This window comes from Pan troglodytes, chromosome 11 (assembly GCF_028858775.2).
Source record: "Pan troglodytes isolate AG18354 chromosome 11, NHGRI_mPanTro3-v2.0_pri, whole genome shotgun sequence".
Lineage (NCBI taxonomy): Eukaryota > Metazoa > Chordata > Mammalia > Primates > Hominidae > Pan > Pan troglodytes.
In genome coordinates this window covers 45,319,499-45,341,973 of record NC_072409.2, presented here as the reverse complement: position 1 = coordinate 45,341,973, position 22,475 = coordinate 45,319,499, and the positions used below count along the sequence as shown (strand labels likewise).

Sequence of the window (22,475 nt, the reverse complement as noted above, 5' to 3'; positions counted from 1 at the left end):
TTTTGAGACCTTGCTTTTAGTTATTTTGTGTATATAGAGGGTTGTTAAAATATGTAAATCAGAGCAAATCACCATGCCCTTCCCCCAGCTTACAGCCCCCAAACCATGGGCTCCCAGCCACCTGGCCTGCATGACCCTGCCTAATATGCCCAGTCACTCCCTGTTACTGTTCCTCTTACTCCACTCCAGCCACAATATCACAATGGTTGTCTCTTAGGCACAGCAAGTTCATTTCTGCCTCGGGGCTCCTGCCTGCCCTGTTTCATCTGGAACACTTCCCCAGCTATCATCTAGCTTCCGCAGTGCAGCAAGGCCTCTGCTCAGATGTCTAGTACATTAGTTATTTATTGCCGTGGAACTGATTACCCAAAAACATGGGAGTTCAAACACAACAATCGTCATTTATTCTCTTTCACTTGGTGGGTCAAGAATTTGGGCTTTGCAGGGTGATTCTGACTTAGGGTTTCTTATGCCACTGCAGTCAGATGTCAGCCAGGGTTGCAGTCTCATCTGAAGTCTCTATTGGGGCTTAGGATTCACTTCCAAGATGATTCACTCTCTCACAGTGAGTCACTGCTGGTTGTTGGCTGGGGGCCTAGTTCCTCTCCACACAGGGCTCTCTGCAAGGCAGGTTGAGCATCCTTACAATATGGTAGCTGATTCGCCCCAGAACAAGCTATCTGAAGATGCAAAGGCTGAAACCATGATGCCTCTGTGACCCAGCCTCAGAAGTCACACCGTCACCCCTGCCACACTTCACTGGCCACACAGACCAGCCTGATTGACTGTGGGAGGAGACTACACAAGGGCATGACCTGGAATGTGAGGATTGCTGGGGCCACCTTGGAGGCTGGCAACCTCACAGGCATCCTCCGCCTCTTTCTTTGCCTGACTCATCTCCCTAGCTCTTACCAGATCAACATGCAGATGTGTGTTTGTGTCCTCTGGTAACAGGGAAGCTCCATGGCGGGGTGGAGCTTCCAGTCTTCCTTGTGATCCAGCTCTGGGTTGGGCCTATGTTTAGGAGATATTTGTTGAACGAATTAATGAGTGACTGAATGGATAAATGATGCTCCCTGGCCATGTGAGAATGTGGGAGGAGAATGTCCTTGCTCCTCGGTGTTCAGGCCCTTCATCACCTACCATCACCTCTTGGCCTGGTTACAGTCAGCTTCAGCCATGAAGGTCTCCCACAGCCCATGGGGGCCTCATGCCTCCTGCCCTGGCCTAGGAACACCCGGTCTTCAGCATCAGCCTCTCGGGGAGGCCACCCTGTCATCTTTATAGCATCTGTCCTTGCCCTCCTATCCTTAACCCTAATCATCAATAGAACTATCTGTGTGCATTCATTAAGTGCCTCCTGCATGCCAGCCTTTGTGGAGTGAACACTGCAGCACAGATGATGGTCAGTGGAGAAGCCATCATAGGGCAAGACTAGCGCTCTGAAGAACAGAGACGGGGGGTGGGGTGCAGTGGCGAGTGACGTGGTCCAGAAGGGCCAGACTCCAAGGCGGGGGTGAGGATGCTAGACACGGAGCTGGGAAGAGCATTCTGGGTGGTCACAGCACACATGAAGATTTGTAAATGGCAGAGGTGGCTGCTGGAGGAACTGGAAGGCTATGAGCCCGGGGTGAGGGAGGAGGATGGTCAGACTCAGTGTTATGACCCCTGTGGCCACTATGTGGGTACTGGGCCGTGGGGACAAGGATGGGGCAGGGAACCAGTGAGATGTGAGAAGGCAGCTGCCACCTTCCAGGCAAGAGATAACAGGGATGGCGGTCACTGAGGTGGGAGCAGGGCTGGGCTTGGAAGGCAGAGCCCACAGGGTCAGGGTGCAGGTGAGCAGAGGCCTGAGGAATGGCTGGCCCTATGAAAACCAGGGGGAGTGCCCCCACCCAACCCAGTGCAAAGAACCCCTGTGGAAATTAGCTTTGCCTGTATAATTTTAAAATTGTGCCTGCTTTCTAATGAGATCAAGCATGTGATGGCAAGAAAATCTGAAAGAAGCAAATAGTAAGGTGGAGGCCGTTCAGAGGAGTGGGTGTGTGTGTGTGTCAGGGCTCTGGCTTCTGTGACGTTGACAAAGATTCTGTGCTTGACAAACTTTAGCCAGGGTCCTGAACTTTCTCCTTGGCCCATCTGTGAACTTCCTTGTAAAATCCAGTTTCAACAAAGAATCCTCCTAATGAGTTTGGCAAGAACTCCCCACCCTGGATACTTGATCACCCTTGATACCCAATCAGGGTCCTTACCCCCACCATCCCCTGGGTGAGGTCTCATAAGCCCAGGCTGTCTTTGCAAGAATTCTGTCAGCCGGAATCCCCTTCACCCTGATGTTTCCTCTTCCTAATTTTCCATCCTCAAAGCCCCCTCCTGTCCCAAGTGTCCTTGCTGTATTTGGAATTGAGCCCAGTTCTCTGCTGATGTCTCTCTTCCCCTATCACAAGAGTCCCGAATAAAAATCTGTTTCTACATCTGTAACCACAGTCCAGCTCTGTTTTTTCTTTGACAGTGTCCAAGGGCGGGGCTTCCTGTCACACCTCACTTCACTCCTTCTAAGGGGCCCCTCCACCTTCCCAAGAACTCACTTTCCATTTGGGGTCCAGGCAGCCACAGCTGGCAAGAGCTAGCCCGGAGGGAGGATGCATGTGCTATGCCTGGGGGAGGGGGAATGCCCAGGATCTGCCCTTTGACCATGCGGTGCCCGTGCCTGCTTGCAGCCCCCGTGGTGGGCATCCAGGCTGTACACCCCTGGCTGCACCAGCAGCTGTCCTGCTTTCTGCCGTGGCCTTCCATCTCATAGGGTTGGAGGGCACATCCCAGAGGGCACAGGGCTTTCAGTCCCTGCATGCAGGCTTGGGTTCCTTTAAGTAAATCCTTTTCAAACCCTCAGGTGGCTGAGGAACAGCGACCTGTACTTGGGAGGCCACATCTGGCTGCTAGACTTTGGGCAAGGGGCTTCATGCTCCAAACCTCAGTTTCCCTGTTCATCACATGGCCAGGGGCAGTCCTGAGGGTGCAGGAGTGGATGTGAAGGTGGGATGCTACCTTTCCTAAAAGGGGCTGGGGTCAAGGTTCCCTGAAGGTGGACAGTGCCTGGAGCCCCTGCAGTCCCCACTGTGTCCCCCTTCCACTCCGTCGCCACCCTTATGGCTCTGACATCACTCAGGGGCAGGAGTGTGTGCAAAATAAACCCAGAGAAGTAAGTACTAGACGTCATAACAGTGTGATGGATGCAGAAGAATTGGGGTCAGGCTGCATCCCACTGGGGCAAAAGAGGCCCTCTGGGGAAGCCCCCTCTGGGTCCTCCAGGGGAGCACCTGGAGCCCAGAGCCAGCCTGGACTCACCCAGGCACACAAGCAGATGAGAGGCCTGCAGGGACCCACAGGCTGGTCCACTACCCTCCTGGCCTGGGACGGCCCTGTACATGGGCCTGGGGCAGGCTGGGTCTGATGGCAGCCTGGCCTCCTGGGGAGCATGGACGGGGTTCACCTTCAGTGTTTGGGGACAGGGGTGGCTGCTGTATAGTGACCATGACTGGGCCCCAAGAATTTTGAGGTTTCCAGGTGACAACTGCACCCATTCTCCTGATGCCCCCTATGCCGGCCCTGATGGGAGGTCATGGCACAGGGGAGAACTGAGGCAAAGAGACAGATGGCGCATGGACTGCAAGGACCACTGTGCTGTCCGAGAAGGGGACACTGAGTTGGGCCCCCATTCCGGGTCAGGCTCTGGCATCTCAAATTAGAGCTGCTATGGGGGAACGGCCCACACAGGCAGGGAAGGAAAGAGGAAGGGAAACTGCTGCTGCTGGCTGGGAGAGTGCTGCTATTCCTTCCTTCACGGGTCTCCACTTCCTGGCTGGGGCCCAATGCATTCACATCATGTGGGGCTAGGAGCTTCTTGTGGCGGGCTCCGGAGCTGGAAAGGCCAGGCCTACGAGAGGGAAAGCAGGAGGGAAAGCGGGAGGGAAGTGGAGTTGGCCCAAGGTCACTCATTTCACAGTCCAGGAAACTGAGGCTCAGGCAGGTTAAGTGACCTCTCTAGTTCGGGTCACACTGTCAAGCTAGTGTCTTCTTTTGAAGGTGGGGGACTGGGGTCCCCCAAGAAGGTGTTCCCCCCCCCCACCCCGCCGAGCGAGGTCACACCGTTGAGTCCTTCTCCCCTGGATTTGGGAAAGCATCACTGGGCACTGCCTCCTTTGGCTGGTCCCTGTGGCGTACTGGACGCCCACCGGCCTTTTGCCCCAGGCCTGGCCCTGTACTCCCCAGGGCCTGACTTTCTGTATGACCTTGGATCAGTCACGTCCCCTCTCAGTTTCAGTTTTCTCATCCAAGGGGTGGGGCGCGAGGTCGGGAGCGGGGCGGTGGACTGAGCCGGCCGGCGGGCCACCTGGATCCCGACTCCGCCACTCAACGCGGCAGGGCCCGGAAGGGCGGGCCCAAGACGGGCGGGGCTCCGGGCAGGAGCGGGCGCCTCCAGGGAGGCGCGCGGCGGTCGTAGCTGAGGCCGCCTTGAGGGCGGGACTTGGACGCGGGCAGGGCTTGAGTGAGAGGCGGGGTTAAAGGCCGCTGCGACGGCGTTATAGACGCCGGCGGGACCGGGGCCCAGCGAGGGGAGGGACTCTGGGCCCCTCGCGGCGTCTTAACTGACGCTGGGAGGGGCGGGAGTCCGGTGGCGCCCGCCCACGCCCGCAGTGGCATGGTAGAGCAGGAAGGGGCGGGGCTCAGGGCCCCTGGAGGCGCGGAGGCCGACGACGTAGGGGGGCGGGGCTCGAGTAAGGGGCGGGGCCCAGGGCTCCCGGAGGCTCGGAAGCCGACGCCGGAGGAGGCAGGGCCCGAGTGAGGGGCGGGGCCCGGTGGGGAGTTCCTTGAGGCTCGGAAGCCGTCGTCGGAGGGGGCGGGGTTCAGGTGCAGGGCGGGGCTCAGAACTCCGGGAGGCGCGGAAGCCGACGCCGGAGGGGGCGGGGCTCGAGTGAGGGGCAAGGCTCCAGGATCCTCGCAGCGGCCTATCCCAGGACGGCAAGGGGGCGGGACTCGAGTGAGAGGGGCGGAGTTTAGAGCCCTGGGGGAGCCGTAGCGGGCGCGGAAGGGGCGGGGCCTAACGGTAGGGGGCGGGGCTCGTCAAAGGGCGGGGTTTAGAGTCCCCGAGGCTACACAGCCAAAGCCCGGGGGCTGGCCTAGCCAAAAGGGGCGGGCGAGCACGGCCCGCGGGCGGCGTTCGCTGGAGCTGGTGGACCGGGCGGCTGACCGAGGGGCGGACGCGCGGCGGGGCAGACCGCTGGGGACTGCGGGCGGCGCTGTGTCCGTCGCCATGACAGGTGGGCACGGGGTCGGCTGGGCGGCAGGGATGCGGGCGCCCTGGATGGGTGGCCCGGCCTGGGGGTCCGGCTGCCTTGCGAGTCGCCTGCAGGCCGCGCCTGGGCAGCGGGGGCCGAGTGACCTTGGCCCGTCAGCTGTCGGTGGTGCGCGAGTGCACCCCCGCGAAGTGGTGGGTGTCCCGGGGCTTCTACCCGGCGGGGCCGTGCCAGCCGAGGCGGTGCCGGGCATGATGGGTGGTGGCCAGGTGCGGCGCCCGAAGAGGGCGGGGGCTACAAGGCAGCTCCAGGGTGGGGCTGCACAGCCGCGGTCTGGGCTCAGCCACTGCCAATGTGTGTGTGTCCCGTGGTGGGGAATTTGGTCTGAAAGAGTAGGAGGTGGTAGAAATGACACCGGAGAGAATTCACAGCGGTCCTACTGTGATTCTGGCCACGGAAACAACGCTCCATCCTTGCAACCACCCCAACGAGGTCGCGGGACAGGCGATGCGTTCCTCGGCGGCATGTGATTCCTGTGGGACTCTTGGAGTCTCCCAGACTCCTTCGGTGGTCCACGACGCTCTTGCCCCTGTTTAGTTCTAAGGGAATCGGGGACAGCGACTGGACCCCCCAAGGTTGTTGTGCTCCACGCTAGTGGCCCCAGCCCAGCCTTCCTCCCCAGGGCCTCTCTGGTCTGGGGACCTGCCCACCATCCTCCTGATCCCAAACAGGGTGACTCTGCCCTGTGGACCTTCCCCTGTTGGAGAAGCCCCATGAGGGTGATGGGCTGGTAAAGGACCCCATGGCAGCCCGGCCAGGGAGTATGGGGGTTCCCAGAAGCTACACTTCATGCAGAATTGGCTCAGGGACTCAGGGTAGCCCCAGAAGTCCCTAGTCCTCTCTTGGTGCTCGCTCTCTTGAGTCTCAGCCTAGGTCCTGCCCACAAATAGGATCTCATGGGCTGGAAACTGATGAGTTCCAGGACACCAGGCCAGAAGAGACTTCCAGCCTAGGCCACAAGAGACCCCAGCTGCCACCTGCTCCCCTTTGTCCTCCCTTCTAACTCTTCTTATTTGTGGCTCTCATTTCTGAGCACTTACTGTGCATTGGACCCTGTGTTGGGTGATTCCTGTTTGAAAATGATCAGATGGGGACACCTGGAATATCTCGTCTGTGTACAGATGGGGAAACAAAGTCTTAAATTGTGCCCTGCCCAGGCTGGGATTCCGTAATTCCCTTAGTGAGTTCATCAGAATGCGTGGGACACAACTCAGAGCTGTGTTGGTCTCCAGGGAGCCCTGTCCCAGGGACTGGGTGTTGGCAGAGCCTGAGGCCTTGCTGTCCATTAAGGAGCCTTCCTGCACAAAGGGACTTTGTCCCTTGCTGCCTGTCAGGGAAGCTTCCTTGCATAAGGGGACCCTGGAGCTGGGAAACCACATCAGGCAGGGGTCCCTGAAGGCTCTGACTGTAGGCCTCACCTTGTCCAGTGTATGCTTCCTACCTGCTATGTCTACTCACTGGGCCTGGAGACATTCCCTCACAACCCTTAGTTTTTGGGATGGGGAACCAAGGCCCATGGAGCACAGCTCTGGGAGGGTCATATGGACAGCCCTGCGAGGCTGCAGACCCATAGTCCCAGGCTCACTGCCTCCGTGCACCAACTGGGGTCCTGCCTTGCGCCAGCCCTCGCTGTGAGCAGCGCATGTGAGCCAGTGCCTGCAGAACGCTGAGGAGGTGTCTGCGTGGGGCAGGTGCTTGACAAGTTACCCCCTGGGCTGTGCCGGGGAGTGAGCAGTTTTAGTTGGGCTGAGCACTGAGAGAAGGGGTTTCCTGGAAGAAATTCGGGAGAGGAGGTTGATGCCCAAGTGTCTGGACTCCAGTTGGTTGGGGATGACAGGAACTCAGGAAGGCCTTTTGCATGTAGGACAGCAAGGTGAACATGAATTAACCAGGTGGAAACCAAGGAACAGGTATTCTCAGCCTGGGCTGAGATGTCTTGTGGGCCTAGAGGGCCCGGTGAGAGTGGGTGGGGCCAGCTCCCACGGGGCCTTGAATGCCAGGCTGAGGGCATCAGTCTGGGCTGATAAGAAGGTTCATATTGGGGTGTTTGAATGGGGGTCCATAGTCCTGGTGCCAGCCTGGCAAGAAGGAAGGGGATGTAGGGCGTGGTGAAGGCTTGCCGGGTCTGTGCCAGAGCGAGCCATCTTCCTTTGTCCTGTAAAAACAGTTCGGGGACTTGTTTATCGGGAGCTGGCACTGAGATGGTTTCCCTTCTTGTGCCTTTTCTGGCTTCCAAGTGCTGCCTGTTTGTGTGCACAACTCGCAACCACAGGAAGCACAGGACCCCCAAGCCGCAGAGCCCGGCTTCAGCCTCCGGACCGTGCGGCCTGTGCCAGCTGACTCACGGCTCACGGTGACTCATGGCTCTGCAGCAGCGGAGGCTCCGCCTGGTTAGCGGCTTGCAGGGCAGGAGGAAGCCGCTACAGGATGCTGGCCACGGTCCACCTACAGCCCTTGCCCCTGGGTCTTGGACCATACATTGCAGAACTCTTTTTTTTTTTTTTTTTTTTTGAGACAGAGTCTCATTCTGTCACCCAGGCTGGAGTGCAGTGGTGCAATCTTGGCTCACTGCAACCTCTGCCTCCCGGGTTCAAGGAATTCTTCTGCCTTAGCCTCCTGAATAGCTGGCTCAGCCTTCTGAGTAGCTGGGAATACAGGCGTGTGCCAGCACGACCAGCTAATTTTTTTTGTATTTTTAGTAGAGATAGGGTTTCACCATATTGCCCAGGCTGGTCTTGAACTCCTGACCTCATGATCCATCTGCCTCGGCCTCCCAAAGTGCTGGGATTATAGGCGTGAGCCACCGCGTCTGGCCTGCAGAACTCTTTAGTGAGCACCTACTGGGTGCTCAGCCAAGTGGGCAATGCTGGAGAGGACAGCCTTGGGCGTGCTTTTGGACTGGCAGGGAGTAGACTGCTGTAGCTGATTACAGTGAATTTCCATGTTAATTAGAGGGGCAGAACGTCTGAATATCAAGAGGTGGTCCTCAACATGGCTGTGCCTGGGCCTGGATCTTGATCTGTTACTTCATATCTGGTTGCAGTCTTGGGCAGGTACCTTATCTTCTCACTGTGCCTTAGTTTCCCTACCTGAAAATGGGGCTGGTGGTTGTCCTTATGTTGCAGAGCTGTTGGAAGGATGAAGGTTGTAGGTGACGTAGGGCTCACAGAGTGCCAGACATATGGGATTGCTCTGTGAATTTTGGCTGATTCATCTTAGTTCTTTAACGAGAGGGCTGCAGGCGCTGGACCCAGACTGCCCAGCTGGGCCTGTCCATGTGGCCTTGGCAGGTCACTTGACGTCCCTGTGCTCAGCTTCCTCACCATGATGGGGCTGCTGGCAAGTCCGCATAGGCTGCTGTGGGACTCAGTGCAGGTGAGGGCTGAGCCAGCCTTTCCAGCCCCCAGCCATATGCCTCCCTGCGCGGCCCACGGTGAGTGGCTTCAGCCAGATGATGGAGTGGCTGATGGCCTCAATGTGGGCATCATCAGGGGCCCTGTGAACCAGGATGGCCCCCCTATTGTTCTCTGGAGGGCAGGTATCTCTGGGGTTAAGGATACATTTGTTTGTTTGTTTGGTGAATGCCAGCCCGCACCCCTACACTGTGAGCCCCTGGAGGATGGATCTGCCCATCACCGTGGTCCCCAGCCCCACACAGGGTGAGCGTACTGAGATGGGCTGTTCTCACCTGGGCCTCAGTCTGTAGGGTCTGCACAGGGCCCCACGGAGCATGGCTGCTTTTGGGGTGGGTCCACATTCTGGGGTGCAGAAAGACCAGCCAGGAGGAAGTGGCAACTGGAAAGAGACATGACAAAGTAAAACAGTCTGTTGAGTCTGTGCCTCAAGGAGGAAACCCAAGAGGGGGCCCCACTGTGTTCAACATGATGACACTGTTTTTGTTTTTGGTTTTTTCTTTGAGACAGAGTCTCACTGTTGCCTGGGCTGGATTGCAGTGGCGCACTCTTGGCTCACTGCAACCTCCGCCTCCCAGGTTAAACGATTCACCTGCCTTGGCCTCCCAAAGTGCTGGGATGACAGGCGTGAGCCACCGCGCCCAGCCTTCATTTCTTTTTAGCACTGAATAATATTCGTTGTATGGATAAACCAGAGTTTATTTATCCATTTACATTTTTTTGTGAGAAAATATATGGAAACATAACATTTACCTTCTTACCCATTTTTCAGTGTACACTTCAGTGATACTAAATACACTCACAGTGTTGTGTAGTCATCACCACTGGCCATTTCCAGAACTTCTTTATCATCCCAAACAGAAGTTTTGTACCCATTAAACAATAACTCCCCTTTCTCCTTCTGCCCACACCTCCTGGTAATCTCTGTTCTATTTTCTGTCTCTATGAATTTGACCCCTCTAAGTACTTCATATAATTGGAATCATATAATATTTGTCCGTTTGTGCCTTGTTTATTGCACTTAGCATAATGTTATCAAGGTTCGTCCATGTTGTAACATCCACGTATCATAATTTCCTTCCTTTTTAGGGCTGAGTAATATTCCATTGTACATAGGTATATACCACATTTTGATAATTCATTCGTCTTTTGGTGAACATTTGCACTATTTCCATCTTTTGGCTATTTTGAATAGTGCTGCTATGAAAACCAGTGTGCAAGTATCCATTTGAGTTCCTGCATTTATTTATTTATTTATTTATTTGAGACAGAGTCTCATTTTGTTGCCCAGGCTGGAGTACAGTGGTGTGATCTTGGCTTAGTGCAACCTCCGCCTCCTGGGTTCAAGTGATTCTCGTGCCTCAGCCCCCTGAATAGCTGGCACTACAGGCGAGTGCCACCACGCCTGGCTAGCTTTTTGTATTTTTAGTAGAGACGGGGCTTCGCCATGTTGGCCATGCTGGTCTTGAGCTTCTGACCCCAAGCGATCTGCCCACCTCAGCCTCCCAAAGTGCTGGGATGACAGGTGTGAGCCACCACCCCCGACTGAGTTCCTGCTTTTTGTTTTCTAGGGTACATACCTAGAAGTAGAATTTCTGGATCACACGGTAATTTTTTTTTTTTTTTTGAGACGGAGTCTCACTGTCGCCCAGGCTGGAGTGCAGTGGCATGATCTTGGCTCACTGCAACCTCTACCGCCCGGGTTGAAGCGATTCTCCTGCCTCAGCCTCCCAAGTAGCTGGGATTACAGGTGCCCGCCATCACGCCCGGCTAATTTTTGTATTTTTAGTAGAGACCGGGTTTCACCATGTTATCCAGGATGGTCTCGATCTCCTGACTGCATGATCTGCCTGCCTCTGCCTCCCAAAGTGCTGGGATTACAGGTGTGAGCCACCGTGCCAGCCATCACAGGATAATTCTATGTTTAGATTTTTGAGGACCTGCCATACTGTTTTTTTCCACAGTGGCTGCACTATTTTACATTTTCACCACTAATGCCAAAGAGTTTGAATTTCTCCATAGCCTCACCAACATTTGTTATATTAATATATAGCTATCCTAATGAGTACGAAATGATATCTCATTGTGGTTTTTATTTGAATTTCCTTAATGACTAATGATGAGCATTTTTTTTTTTTTTTAATTTGAGACCAAGTCTCGCTCTGTTTCCCAGACTGGAGTGCAGTGGCGCCATCTCGGCTAACTGCAACTTCCACCTCCTGGGTTCAAGCGATTCTCCTGCCTCAGCCTCCCAAGTAGTTGGGATTACAGGCACGCACCACCATGCCCGACTAATTTTTGTATTTTTAGTAGAGACAGGGTTTCTCCATGTTGGCCAGGCTGGTCTCGAACTCCTGACCTTAGGTGACCTCAGGTCATCTGCCCCCCTTAGCCTCCCAAAGTGCTGGGATTACAGGTGTGAGCCACTGCACCTGGCCTGATGAGCATTTTTTTGTGTGCTTGATGGCTAGTTGTATATTTTCTTTAGAGAAATGTCTATTCAAGCTCTTTGCCTATTTTTGAATTGGGTTCTCTGTGTCTTTTGCTGTTCAGTTGTAGGAGTTCTTTATGGAGTATGGATACTAATCCCTTATGAGATATATGCGTTGCAAATATTTCTTCCATTTATGTGAACTGTTTTTTCACTTTCTTTTTTTCCACTCTTTTAATTAAAAATAGGGTTTAATTCTAGACTCTCTTATTCTATGCCAGTGACCCATATGTCTGTCTTTATGATAGTACCACATTGTTTTCATTATTGTATATTTTTACACTAAGTTTGGAAAGCAGGAAATATGAGTCCTCCAACCCTGTTTTTTTTTTTTTTTTTTTTTTTAAGATTTTTGTTGTTGGCTATACAGGTATCTTGAAATTCTATATGAGTTTTGGGGTGGGTTTTTCTATTTCTGCAAAAAACACTTAAGATTTTGATAGGGATTGCATCGAATCTGTAGATTGCTCTGGGTAGTGCTTGCAGCAATGTTTTGTGGCTTTCAGTGTACAAGATTTTTGCCTTCTTGATTAAATTTTTTCCTAAGTATTTTATTCTTTTCAATGCTATTATAAATTGAGTCGTTTTCTTAATTTTTGGATTGTTCATTGTTAGTATGTAGAGATGAAATATTTTTGTATGTTGATTTTATATCTTGCAACCTTGCTGCATGCTTTTAATTAGCTCTAACTTTAAAGAAAAAGATTTTAGGGTTTTCTATATATAAAATCATGTCATCTGTGAACAGAGAAAATTTTACTTCTTCCTTTACAATTTGGATGCCTTTTATTCCCTTTTCCTTTTTTTGCCTAATTGCTCTGGTTAGGACTGCTAGTACTATGTTGAATAGAAGTGGTAAGAGCAGACACCTTTATCTTGTTCCTGATCTTAAGAAGCTTTCGGTCTTTCACCGTTAAGGTATGATGTTAGCTGTGGGCTTTTCATATAAAAATGTCCTTCAATATATGAGGTGGGATGGTTCCAGGAATCCCCTCAAAATAATCTGAGGATGTTCAAATCCCTTATATAAAGTGCTATAATATTTGCACCTATACACATCCTTCCATATATTTTAAATTATCTCTAGGTTACTTATAATACCTAACACAATGTAAATGCTATGTAAATCGTTGTTGTACTGTATTTTTAAAACTTGTATTTTTTTGGTTGTATTATTATTTTGTATTGCTTTTCCCCAAATATTTTATATCTGCTGTTGATTTAATCCCTGGATATGGAAACTGCAGAGATAGAGTGCCAACTCTATGGCCTTTATCATGTTGATGAAATTTCCTTCTGTATTAGTCCATTTTGTGCTGCTATAACAGAACACTTGAAACTGGGGAATTTATAATGAGCAGAAATTTATAGGCTCATGCTTCTAGAGTTTTGGAAGTCCAAGATCAGGGAGCCAGCATCTGGTGAGGGTCTTCTTGCTGTGTTATCCCATGGTGGAAGGCAGAAGGGCTAGAGAGAATGAGAGGGCTAGAGAGAATGAGAGGGAGCAAGAGAGGAAGAAAACAAATTTGAAACTTCAAGCCCTTTTATAATTGGCATTAATCCCTTCATGACAGTAGAGCCCTCATGACCTACATACCTCCCATTAGGTTCTATCTCTCAGTACTGTTACTTTGAGGATTAGGTTTCCAATACATGCTTGTTGACACATTCAAACCATAGCATCTTCTAGACCTAATTAATTGAATATTTATATCAAGAAAGAATGATGACATTTATCAAATGCTTTTTCTATGTCAACTGAAATGGCCATGTATTTTTTCCTTCATTCTATTAATGTGGTATATTTCATTGATTGATGTTTTGATTTGTACATGTTAAGCCATCCTTGTATTCCAGGAATAAATCAATGTATACTTCTTTTAATATGCTGCTGAATTTGATTTGCTGGATTTTATTGATTTTTCCATCAATATTCATAAGGAGTATTGGTCTGTAGTGTTCTTTTCCATTTTTCTTTTTTCACAGAGACAAGGTCTTGCTGTATTGCCTAAGTGTGGTCTTGAATTCCTGGCATCAAGTGACTCTTCTGCCTCTGTCTCCCAAAGTGGTTTTCTTTTCTTGAAGTGACTTTGTCTGATTTTGGTATCAAGGTAAAGCTGACCTCATAGAATTAGTTATGAAGTATTCTCTCGTCTTCAGTTTTTTTTGTAAGTTTGAGAAGGATTGGTATTAGTTCTTCTTTAAATGTATGGTAGAATTAACCAGCAAAGCTATATTAGTTCTTCTTTAAATGTATGGTAGAATTAACCAGCAAAGCTATCTGGTCCTGAGCTTTTCTTTCTTGGGACATTTTTGATTACTGATTTAATCTTACTAGTTATTGGTCAGATTTTCTATTTCTTCACAGTTCCGTTTTGGTAGATTGTGTTTTTAGGAATGTTTTCATTTTATTTACGTTATCCAATTTGTTGGTATACAAATGTTCATAGTATTCTCTTATATTCCTTTTTATTTCTGTAAAGTTCATGGTAATGTCCTCACTTTTATTCCTGATACTAGTAATTTGAGTCTTCTCTTGTTTTTCTTTGTCAGTCTAGCTAGTTTTGTCAGTTTTATTGATGTTATCAAAGAATCAACTTTGGTTTTCTTGATTTTTCTCCACTGTTTTTCGATTCTCTATTTCATTTGTCTTCACTCTAATCTTGGTTATATCCTTCCTTCTGTGAGCTTTGGGTTTAGTTTGCTCTTCAAGCTCTCTGGTCTTTACTTTTTCCTTTTCTCATTCCTTAAGGTGTAATGTTAGGTTACTGATTTAAGATTTTTTAAATATATGCATTTGCAACTATAATTTTCCCTCTCAGCATTGTTTTTGCTGCATCCCTTAGGTTTTAGCGTGGTGTAGGGTGTGTGTGTGTGTGTGTGTGCATGTGTGTGTGTGTGTGTGTTTCTGCCTTTCTCATGTTACCTCCTAATTTACCTCATGATTTCTCTTTTGACCCATTGGTTTTTTGTTTGTTTGTTTGAGACAGAGTCTTGCTCTGTCACCCAGGCTGGAGTGCAGTGGCACAAATTCAGCTCACTACAACCTCCACCTCCCAGGTTCAAGGAATTCTCGTGCCTCAGCCTCCCAGGTAGCTGGGATTACAAGCGTGCGCCAACATGCCCGGCTAAGTTTTGTATTTTTAGTAGAGATGGGGTTTTGCCATGTTGGCCAGGCTGGTCTCAAACTTCTGGCCTCAAGTGATCTGCCTGCCTCAGCTTCCCAAAGTGCTGTGATTACAGGTGTGAGCCACCATGCCTGGCCCCATTGGCTGTTTAATTTTCACATATTTGTGAGTTTTTTTAGTTTTCTATTATTGATTTCTGGTTTCATTCTATGTGATCAGAAAATATTTTTTATATGATTTCAACCTTTTTGAATATATTAAAGCTTATTTTGTGGCTACAAACTTGTTTTGTGGCCTATCTTGGGGAATGTTTCATGTGCACTTGATAAAAATATCTCTTGTTTATTGTGGGATGGAGTGTTCTGTGTATGTCTGCCAGGTATAATTGGCTTACGGTGTTGTTGAAGTCCTGTTTCCTCATTTATCTTCTGTCTAGTGGTTCTGTCTCTTACTGAAAGTGGTGTTTTGAAGTCTCCAAATATTATTATAGAGATATCTATTTCTCCCTTCAATTCTGCCAGTGTTTGCTTCATATATTTTGAAGCTCTGATATTTGGTGCATATATGTTTATAACTGTTATATATTATTGATGAATTTATCCTTTTATTAATACATAATGTACTTTTTAATCTCTTGTAATAGTTTTTGACTTATAGTCTATTTTGTCTGATATTAGTATAGTTACCTCATCTCTCTTTTGTTTACTATTTGTATGGGATTTTTTTTACATCCTTTCATTTTCAACTTCTTTGTGTCTTTAGATCTAAAGTGAGTCTTTTGTAGACAGCACTTAGTTGTATCATATTTTAAAAATCCACTCTGCCAATCTATGCCTTTTGATAGGAAAATTTGGCTGGGTGCGGTGGCTTACACCTGTATTCCCAGCACTTTGGGAGGCTGAGGTAGGCAGATCACCTGAGGTCAGGAGTTTGACACCAGCCTGGCCAACATGGTGAAACCCTATCTCTACTAAAAAACAAACAAACAAACAAAAAAAACAAAAACCAGCTGGGTGTTGTGGCACATGCCTGTAATCCCAGGAAGAATTGCTTGAACCCAGGAGGCGGAGGTTGCAGTGAGCTGAGATTGGGCCACGGCACTCCAGCTTGGGCGACAGAGCAAGACTCTATCTCAAAAAAAAAAACAAAAAAAAAAAAAAACAAAGTTTAACCTATTTGCATTTGAAGTAATTGCTGATAAGGAATGTATTACTACTGCCATTTTGCTATTTGTTTCCTGTATGTCTTGTAGCTTTTCTGACCCTCATTTATTCTATTACTGCCTTCTTTTGTGTTTTGTTGATATTTTATAGTAACACATTTAGAGTCCCTTCTCAGTTTCTTTTGTGTTATATTCTATAAATATTTTCTTTGTGTACATGGGGAAACAGGACAAGCTGCCACAAGTATGTAAGGTGATGCACTTGTTCAGTCCCTGTGGGGGTCCTGTGCCCCATCCTCTCCATGCCCTTCCGTCATCACTCCACCGCTCAGCCTTAAACATCTGCCATTCTAAGAAACATTCTTAATGGAAAAGGTGGTACAATGATATTTTAATGGTGATTCTGGAAAAAAAAAAAGGCAAATGAAAAGCATTTCTAGCCCTCTGGGAGAACTCACTGGTTTACTGTTGGTAGAAGCTTCTTAAGGCCTTGCAGACACACTGTGTCCCATGGTGATCCCAGCACAGGCCACTCTGAGCCCTGTGTCCCTGTATCTGTGCCACTGTGAAGATCTGCAGAGCGCACATCTGGGCATTCTTGATCTCGAACTCCTGAGCTCAAGTGATCCACCCACCTCAGCCTCCCAAAATGTTGGTATTACGGGTGTGAGCCATCACAACTGGTCTGAGCCACCGTGCCTGGCCCTGGGCATTCTGAGCCACCTGTGCCACCTGTACCTTCCCCAGAACTGAGCTATTTCCTGATGGCCCTGCAGGTGGCCCATGAAAAGTAGATTCTTTGCCCCTCTGAGTTTGTTTTCTGTGATAAGCTCTGTGAAAGTGGGTTTCCACCACAACCCCTCACTTCCATCTTCTGGAGAGGCAGGTTGGCAGGCCAGGGGCAGCTCTCAGCTGGGCAACGCGCACCACACAGGCTGGGATGGCTGTGATTCTGCAGGTTCACCCTCCTGGTGGGCACCCACCTTGGGGGTGATGCCTTCCTGTGGTCAGTGTCAGTACGAGGCTGTCGTCTCTGGTCCCCTTGGGCTGTGCTGGCTCATGACCCTGTGCTATCTGTTTTAGATCAGACCTATTGTGACCGCCTGGTGCAGGACACGCCTTTCCTGACAGGCCACGGGCGCTTGAGTGAGCAGCAGGTGGACAGGATCATCCTCCAGCTGAACCGTTACTACCCACAGATCCTTACCAACAAGGAGGCGGAAAAGGTGCTGAGGAGGTGAGGGGGGTGCCCGAGACACTGCTCAGTTTCCCTTCCTTTCTGGGCTGGGAGAAGCTGGTGACCAGCCCTGGGTCATTCTCTCATGGGATGACACACTAGGTATGTCAGGATTCAGAGGTGACACATCTGGACCTGGCTACTAAGGCTGCCTGAGCTACAAACTGGCCCTTTGGGGTGAGCCCAAACAGGCTCGGAACATCAGCTCTCTGTGCCTCGGTTTCTTCATATGTCATTGGGTCTGCTGTCCCCTTCCCGAGTTGCTGGGAGGTTACAGGAGATAACATGTGACAATACATGAAGCACACGACAGTATAAGATATGGAGGGAGGCGAGAAAGAGGGCAGGAGGGAGGGGTGAGGAGGGAGGAGGCAGAGGGAGAGCCAAAGTGGGATGGGGAACAGATGATGGGCCTGGCCCACCCCAGTGCCACAGGGCTTTGCACTCTGCATCTTCCGAAGGTTCAAAGCGGGCAAACAATTGCTTCCTTTTCTCTAATTTCTATATTACTGTACGAGGCTGGAAAGCCCAGCATGTCACAGGTAGGCAGCCGAGCTTCTAGGAAGGCAGATGCTGACCCACCCCACAGCCGTGCCCCAGTCTGCCCCTCTCAGCAGTGCTGAGCGGCCTGGTCCCCTCAGAACCCCAGCCTCCCCCATGTGTGGAGTGGACACCGAGAGCCCCTGCCTGGCAGGTGTGGTGAGGACTGACTGAGCTGAGCCGGGTAAACGCTTGCCCGAGAGCCCTTGTCGCCAGATGGCCCTGCAGCCCTGTGGGCAGCCACGCTCATCACCCCATCTCACAGAGGTGGTCCGAAGGCTCAAGAGGCAGCCACTTGCCCAGGGCCACTCATTTCAGGAGTGTCAGGCCACATCTTGAGTTCATCCTATTATTTGGGAAAGTGCCCAGGGCCAGTGGCTGTCACTCTGTCACATGGCCCTGGCCTCTCAGAGCTTCAGAGCTGGGCACACCAGGGTGGCTCTGCTGGAGATGGCATTTAAGATGCAATTCCTGGGCTCTGTCTTGGGAGGTCTGTTCTGCTCCATCACCCCAGTGCCAGGTGGCCCTGAGGGGACATTGGATGAGAGAGTTAGCCACACCCTGCCGACCCTACCCACATCTGTGGCTCTGGCGCCCCCACTGAGCCACCTGTTCCTTGACAGGTGCCACGTGCAGGGCTATCCTGAGGGTTGGGGCATCTCCTGGAACAATGAGGTTGGCCCACAACACAACAGGAGTCAACACGGGCCCTGCTACTGGCTCAGGTGCTTCTTCCGTTTTGAAGGTGGTACAGTAATTTTAAAAGTTAGGAGCTCAAATCCAAATCTCTTATTATTGCAATTGAAGTCTAATGCATGTTCACTTTTAAAAAGTTTAGAAAGTTTCAGACGTTTATACAAGAAAAAGCACTTATTCCTTCCTCACAGACACCATAGCTCCTGCCACCCATCTGCCTGCCATTTTCACACTGCCATGGTTTAACTCCAGTTCCCTGTGGCCGTGTAGAATGATATGCTGCCACCAGGTGGCAGCACCAGGCCACAGACTCCAGGTCCTGGAGGTCAAGGCCCAGTGGCCTGTCCACTGACCTTGAGAACCACACATTTCTCTGTCATACACATCAAAAGAGCCAATACTTTTGTCTTTTTTTTTTTTTTCTTTGAGATGGAGTCTCTGTCGCCCAGGCTGGAGTGCAGTGGCATGATCTCGGCTCAGTGCAACCTCTGCCTCCCAGTTTCAAGCAATCCTCTGGCCTCAGCCTCCCAAGAAGCTGGGATTAAACATGCACCATCATGCCCAGTCAATTTTTTGTACTTTTAGTAGAGATGGGGTTTCACCATGTTGGCCAGGCTGGTGTCAAACTTCTGACCTGGAACTCCTGATCCGCCTGCCTCAGCCTCCCAAAGTGCTGGGATTATAGGCATGAGCCATTGCGCCTGGCTTCAACTTACTTTTTTAAAACTTGAATCACATTCTGTAGACTGAAAAATAACAGAAGTTAGCACTTATACCATCACTTCATTAATTCCCTGTCACAGCCTACCATGAGGGTTCATTATCCCTTTTTTACAAATGAAGAAACCAAGTCTCTGAGGGGTGGAGTAGCTGGCTAAGGTCACACAGGAAGCCACACTATGTCCCAACACTTGGAATGATGTCACCAGCCCTGTGCTTTCTTTTTTTCGAGATGGAGTCTTGCTCTGTCGCCCATGCTGGAGTGCAGTGGCACGATCTTAGCTCACTGCAAGCTCCGCCTCCCGGGTTCACACCATTCTCCTGCCTCAGCCTCCCGAGTAGCTGAGACTACAGGTGCCCACCACCACACCCGGCTAAGTTTTTTGTATTTTTAGTAGAGTCGGGGGTTTCACCGTATTAGCCAGGATGGTCTCGATCTCCTGACCTCGTGATCTGCCTGCCTCAGCCTCCCAAAGTGCTGGGGTTACAGGCATGAGCCACCACACCCGGCCAGCCCTGTGCTTTCTTTGTGACCGCTCCCAGCCTGTTTCCCAACCTCCCACCCCACAGGGAGTATGAGGAGTAGCAGTGATGCCTGTGACAGAGGCAATGCCAGGCACTATGTGGTGTGGGTAAGGGGCAGGTTGTCACAGGAGCTGCCATCCAGCAGGTGTCCTGACACCCAACAGGGAAGCTGAGGCTGGGGGCCTGACCTTGGTGCCCTGCCCTGACCCACAGCCAGCCCCCCTGGCCTGATCTTCCCTGGCACCCCCTTGTACCCTCAGTTCCGGAACCCTAAGGCATCCTTGCGTGTGCGGCTCTGTGACCTCCTGAGCCACCTGCAGCGGAGCGGTGAGCGGGACTGCCAGGAGTTCTACCGAGCCCTGTATATCCATGCCCAGCCCCTGCACAGCCGCCTGCCCAGCCGCCACGCTCTGCGTAAGTTCCACATCACCAACCATGCATGCTTGGTGCTGGCCCGGGGAGGGCACCCCAGCCTGCCATTGATGGCATGGATGTCCTCCATGACCACCCAAGTCTGCTGCAGCCCAGGCCTGGCATCCCCTCTCGCCTCAGCCCCTCCCCAGAGGCCACCCTCTGGCCCCGAGGGGAGAGTGGCAGGCACAGGCAGTGCAGATGTTGGTCTCTGTCTCCCACTTTCTCCCCCTTCCTCTGTCTCTCTCTCTCATGGCAGTTTTCACACAGCATGGGGCATCTTATACGTCCACTCTTGCCCTTCCTTTTCTAACCTCATTCCACGGGGATCCTTTCATGTCTGTGTGGACAGCAGCCTTGTTCCCACAGCTGCATGGTGCTCCTAGGCGGTCCCAGCTGGAATTACCCAACCCCATGACGGACCCTTTCATTGCAGCGATCTGCACACGTGTGGGTGTTTCCATAGGACATTGTCAGGCACGGATGGCTGGTCCGAAGCACGTGCATTTCAGTTTTGAGGCTCCTGTCCTCAGGCAGTGTGGACTCAGGCCCTGGGAGTCATGTGGATGCCAGTAGCCTGGGCCCACAGAGCTGCTGGGACGTGGGGGGCATATCAAGTTGAAGATGGCAACTCTGATCTGATGCCTCTGTGCTCAGGGCCCCTGGAGGAGGGGCTACTGCCCCTTGGCCCTTAGACAACAGGACAGAGACCAGAGGGACTGGGCGGCTTGTCCCAGGCTACTGGGCTGTGGTCTCTGACCCCCTGGAGGCCTCCCCACGCCTCACAGAACACAGTGCAGATGGTGGGCGGGGAGAGCTTGAGGGGAGGCCCAGCCCTGCAGGTGGGACTGGCTCTCCCTCCCCAGCCACGAGTATGCCACAGGGGGCTTTCAAAACCAGGCAGGGCCAAGCCTTAGCCCCACTGGAGGTAGAGCACCTTCTGTGGCTCCCGGGTGCCTTTAGGCCCGTCCAGGAGTTGGAGCAGAGGAGAAGACCCAGACTGTGCATAGTTCCCTGAGGAGGGCTAGCCTCAGGTGCCACAGCCTGGTTCGGCCTGGCGGCCCCAGGAGGCAGCAACAACCTTGGGCTTCCTGCGGGGTGACTACCTTGCTCTCCGGCCCTGCCCATTGACTAACTATGCTCTGTGGTTTTGTTTCCAGAGAACTCAGATTGCACAGAGCTAGACTCGGGCAGCCAGAGCGGCGAGCTGAGTAACAGGGGTAACACCTCCCTGCTGCCCCTCCCTCTCTCTCCCTCTCTCTTTACCCTCCCCAGGGCTCCATCTCCGCCTCAGGGGCTTCTCCACCCCAAGTCTGGCTCCATTCCTGGCCTTCTGTTGGTGACAGACCCCCTAAGGTGCTCGTTTGGGGGCTCTTCAGGCAGCACCTCAGCCTGGCACCCCCACTCCCCTGCGCAGCCCCCGGGCCTCAGGACCCCACCCCTCTGAGGCCCAGGGGAGCCCTGTTCACGCTGGTTTCTCCCCAGGACCCATGAGCTTCCTGGCTGGCCTGGGCCTTGCTGTGGGACTGGCCCTGCTCCTGTACTGCTATCCGCCAGGTGGGTGCAAGTGGATCCTCATGGGGCTGGGCCTGCTTCCCCTCTGCCACCAAGCCAGGGCCCCAGACCCTGCCCAATTTGGGACCCCTTGGCCTCTTCGTACCTCGGTGTCCACACTTGTGCAGTGGGATGGTGTCACCTTGCAGGGCTCCTGAGAAAGGGGATGTGAGGAGGCTCCCAGCGTCCACTGGCCCCTGCCACCCTTGGGAACCAGAGAATCATGACCTCTAGCGGGAGGAGGGGTGCAGCCAGGACTCTGGGTGTTACAAAGCCCTGCCACATCTGTGACCTTGAACCATGTGGGGCCCTTGAGCAGGTCACGTGCCCCAGGGCCTTGGGTCTCTCCAGCAGCCACAGGCCTGATGCACAGGAACCTTCCAGGGCCCCTCTACTGGCACCCAGCCTGGCCTGCCCCGCCCCGTCTCCCTTTTCTGTGATGCCTGAGTTTGTCGTGCTGGGAGGCTTACTGGGTGAGGGGACACAGGCACACATGGCAGGACTCAAAGGCCCGTGGGTCACTCGGGTGGGAGCTGGGGGCTCTGGAATCTGCCCTAATTCTTGTCTTTTCAACTCAAGCCGAGACCATGACCGGGAGGGAGCACCCTGTCCCAGTGCCCGTTCCCACCCACCCCCGCAGGAGGGATGGAAACACAGAATTCACCTCTGGGACTGGTTCTTGAGCTTTTGCCTCCCCTTTTGTCTTCTAGACCCCAAGGGCCTGCCAGGGACCCGGCGCGTCCTCGGTTTCTCGCCTGTCATCATCGACAGACATGTCAGCCGCTACCTGCTGGCCTTCCTGGCAGATGACCTAGGGGGGCTCTGACAGACCCCGGACCCAGGGCCTCACCTGCCACTCAACCAAAGAGTCCTCGAGCCGGCCCGCCAAGGGGACTGCTGCTTCTTTTTCTAAATGCATATTTTTCATTATTTATAATTTGTGTAAAAAACACACCTTCACCTTACAAGGTGCTGACCATATTAAATGTTCAAGTTCTCTCAGCCTGCCTCGTTCCTCAGTCTCAGGGGTGTTTCAGAGATGACTGCAGCTATGGCTGCTCCAGCTGGGGCTGGCCCTGGTATTCCCAGCATCCCCACATCCAGCTGCTGGCACAGACCCCCCAGACAGGACGCCCTCCACATGGACTCACCTGCCTCGGATAAGCCGCCAGGCACAGCCTCCCCACCTCAGATGTCCCCCACACTGCCCCCTCCTCACACCTCATGTGCCACACACACAC

General features: G+C 52.0%; 1 protein-coding gene and 1 long non-coding RNA gene across 4 annotated transcripts; one reads left to right on the top strand and one right to left on the bottom strand.

Annotated features, from left to right (window-relative positions):
* Nucleotides 1–381: 381 nt before the first annotated feature.
* On the bottom strand, nucleotides 382–4,651 carry LOC107976714 (uncharacterized). Its single transcript, XR_001720876.3, has 3 exons — nucleotides 4,293–4,651; nucleotides 913–3,937; nucleotides 382–620 (listed from the first exon to the last, which is right to left on the bottom strand). It is a non-coding gene; the product is annotated as an uncharacterized LOC107976714 (long non-coding RNA).
* Nucleotides 4,652–5,132: 481 nt separating this feature from the next.
* CARD19 (caspase recruitment domain family member 19) lies at nucleotides 5,133–22,236 on the top strand. Of its 3 annotated transcripts, XM_016961166.4 has the most exons (6): nucleotides 5,133–5,321; nucleotides 16,635–16,777; nucleotides 19,530–19,683; nucleotides 20,841–20,900; nucleotides 21,166–21,237; nucleotides 21,945–22,236. In XM_016961166.4, exons 1-6 carry the CDS (start codon nucleotides 5,315–5,317, stop codon nucleotides 22,058–22,060), a joined length of 552 nt encoding a protein of 183 aa, XP_016816655.3. In that variant the 5' UTR covers nucleotides 5,133–5,314; the 3' UTR covers nucleotides 22,061–22,236. The 3 variants fall into 3 exon arrangements, with proteins under 3 accessions (XP_016816655.3, XP_054514234.1, XP_054514233.1); XM_054658258.2 differs by lacking the exon at nucleotides 20,841–20,900 and having other exon boundaries at nucleotides 5,170–5,321; XM_054658259.2 differs by lacking the exons at nucleotides 19,530–19,683; nucleotides 20,841–20,900 and having other exon boundaries at nucleotides 16,635–16,788.
* Nucleotides 22,237–22,475: the final 239 nt, after the last annotated feature.

What these genes read in the sequence shown, in the direction of transcription:
- CARD19 (XM_016961166.4), top strand. An exon ending in CCAACAAGGAGGCGGAAAAG is followed by an intron (nt 16,778 to 19,529) that starts GTGCTGAGGAGG and finishes TTGTACCCTCAG; the next exon opens with TTCCGGAACCCTAAGGCATC. An exon ending in GCCCAGCCGCCACGCTCTGC is followed by an intron (nt 19,684 to 20,840) that starts GTAAGTTCCACA and finishes TTTTGTTTCCAG; the next exon opens with AGAACTCAGATTGCACAGAG.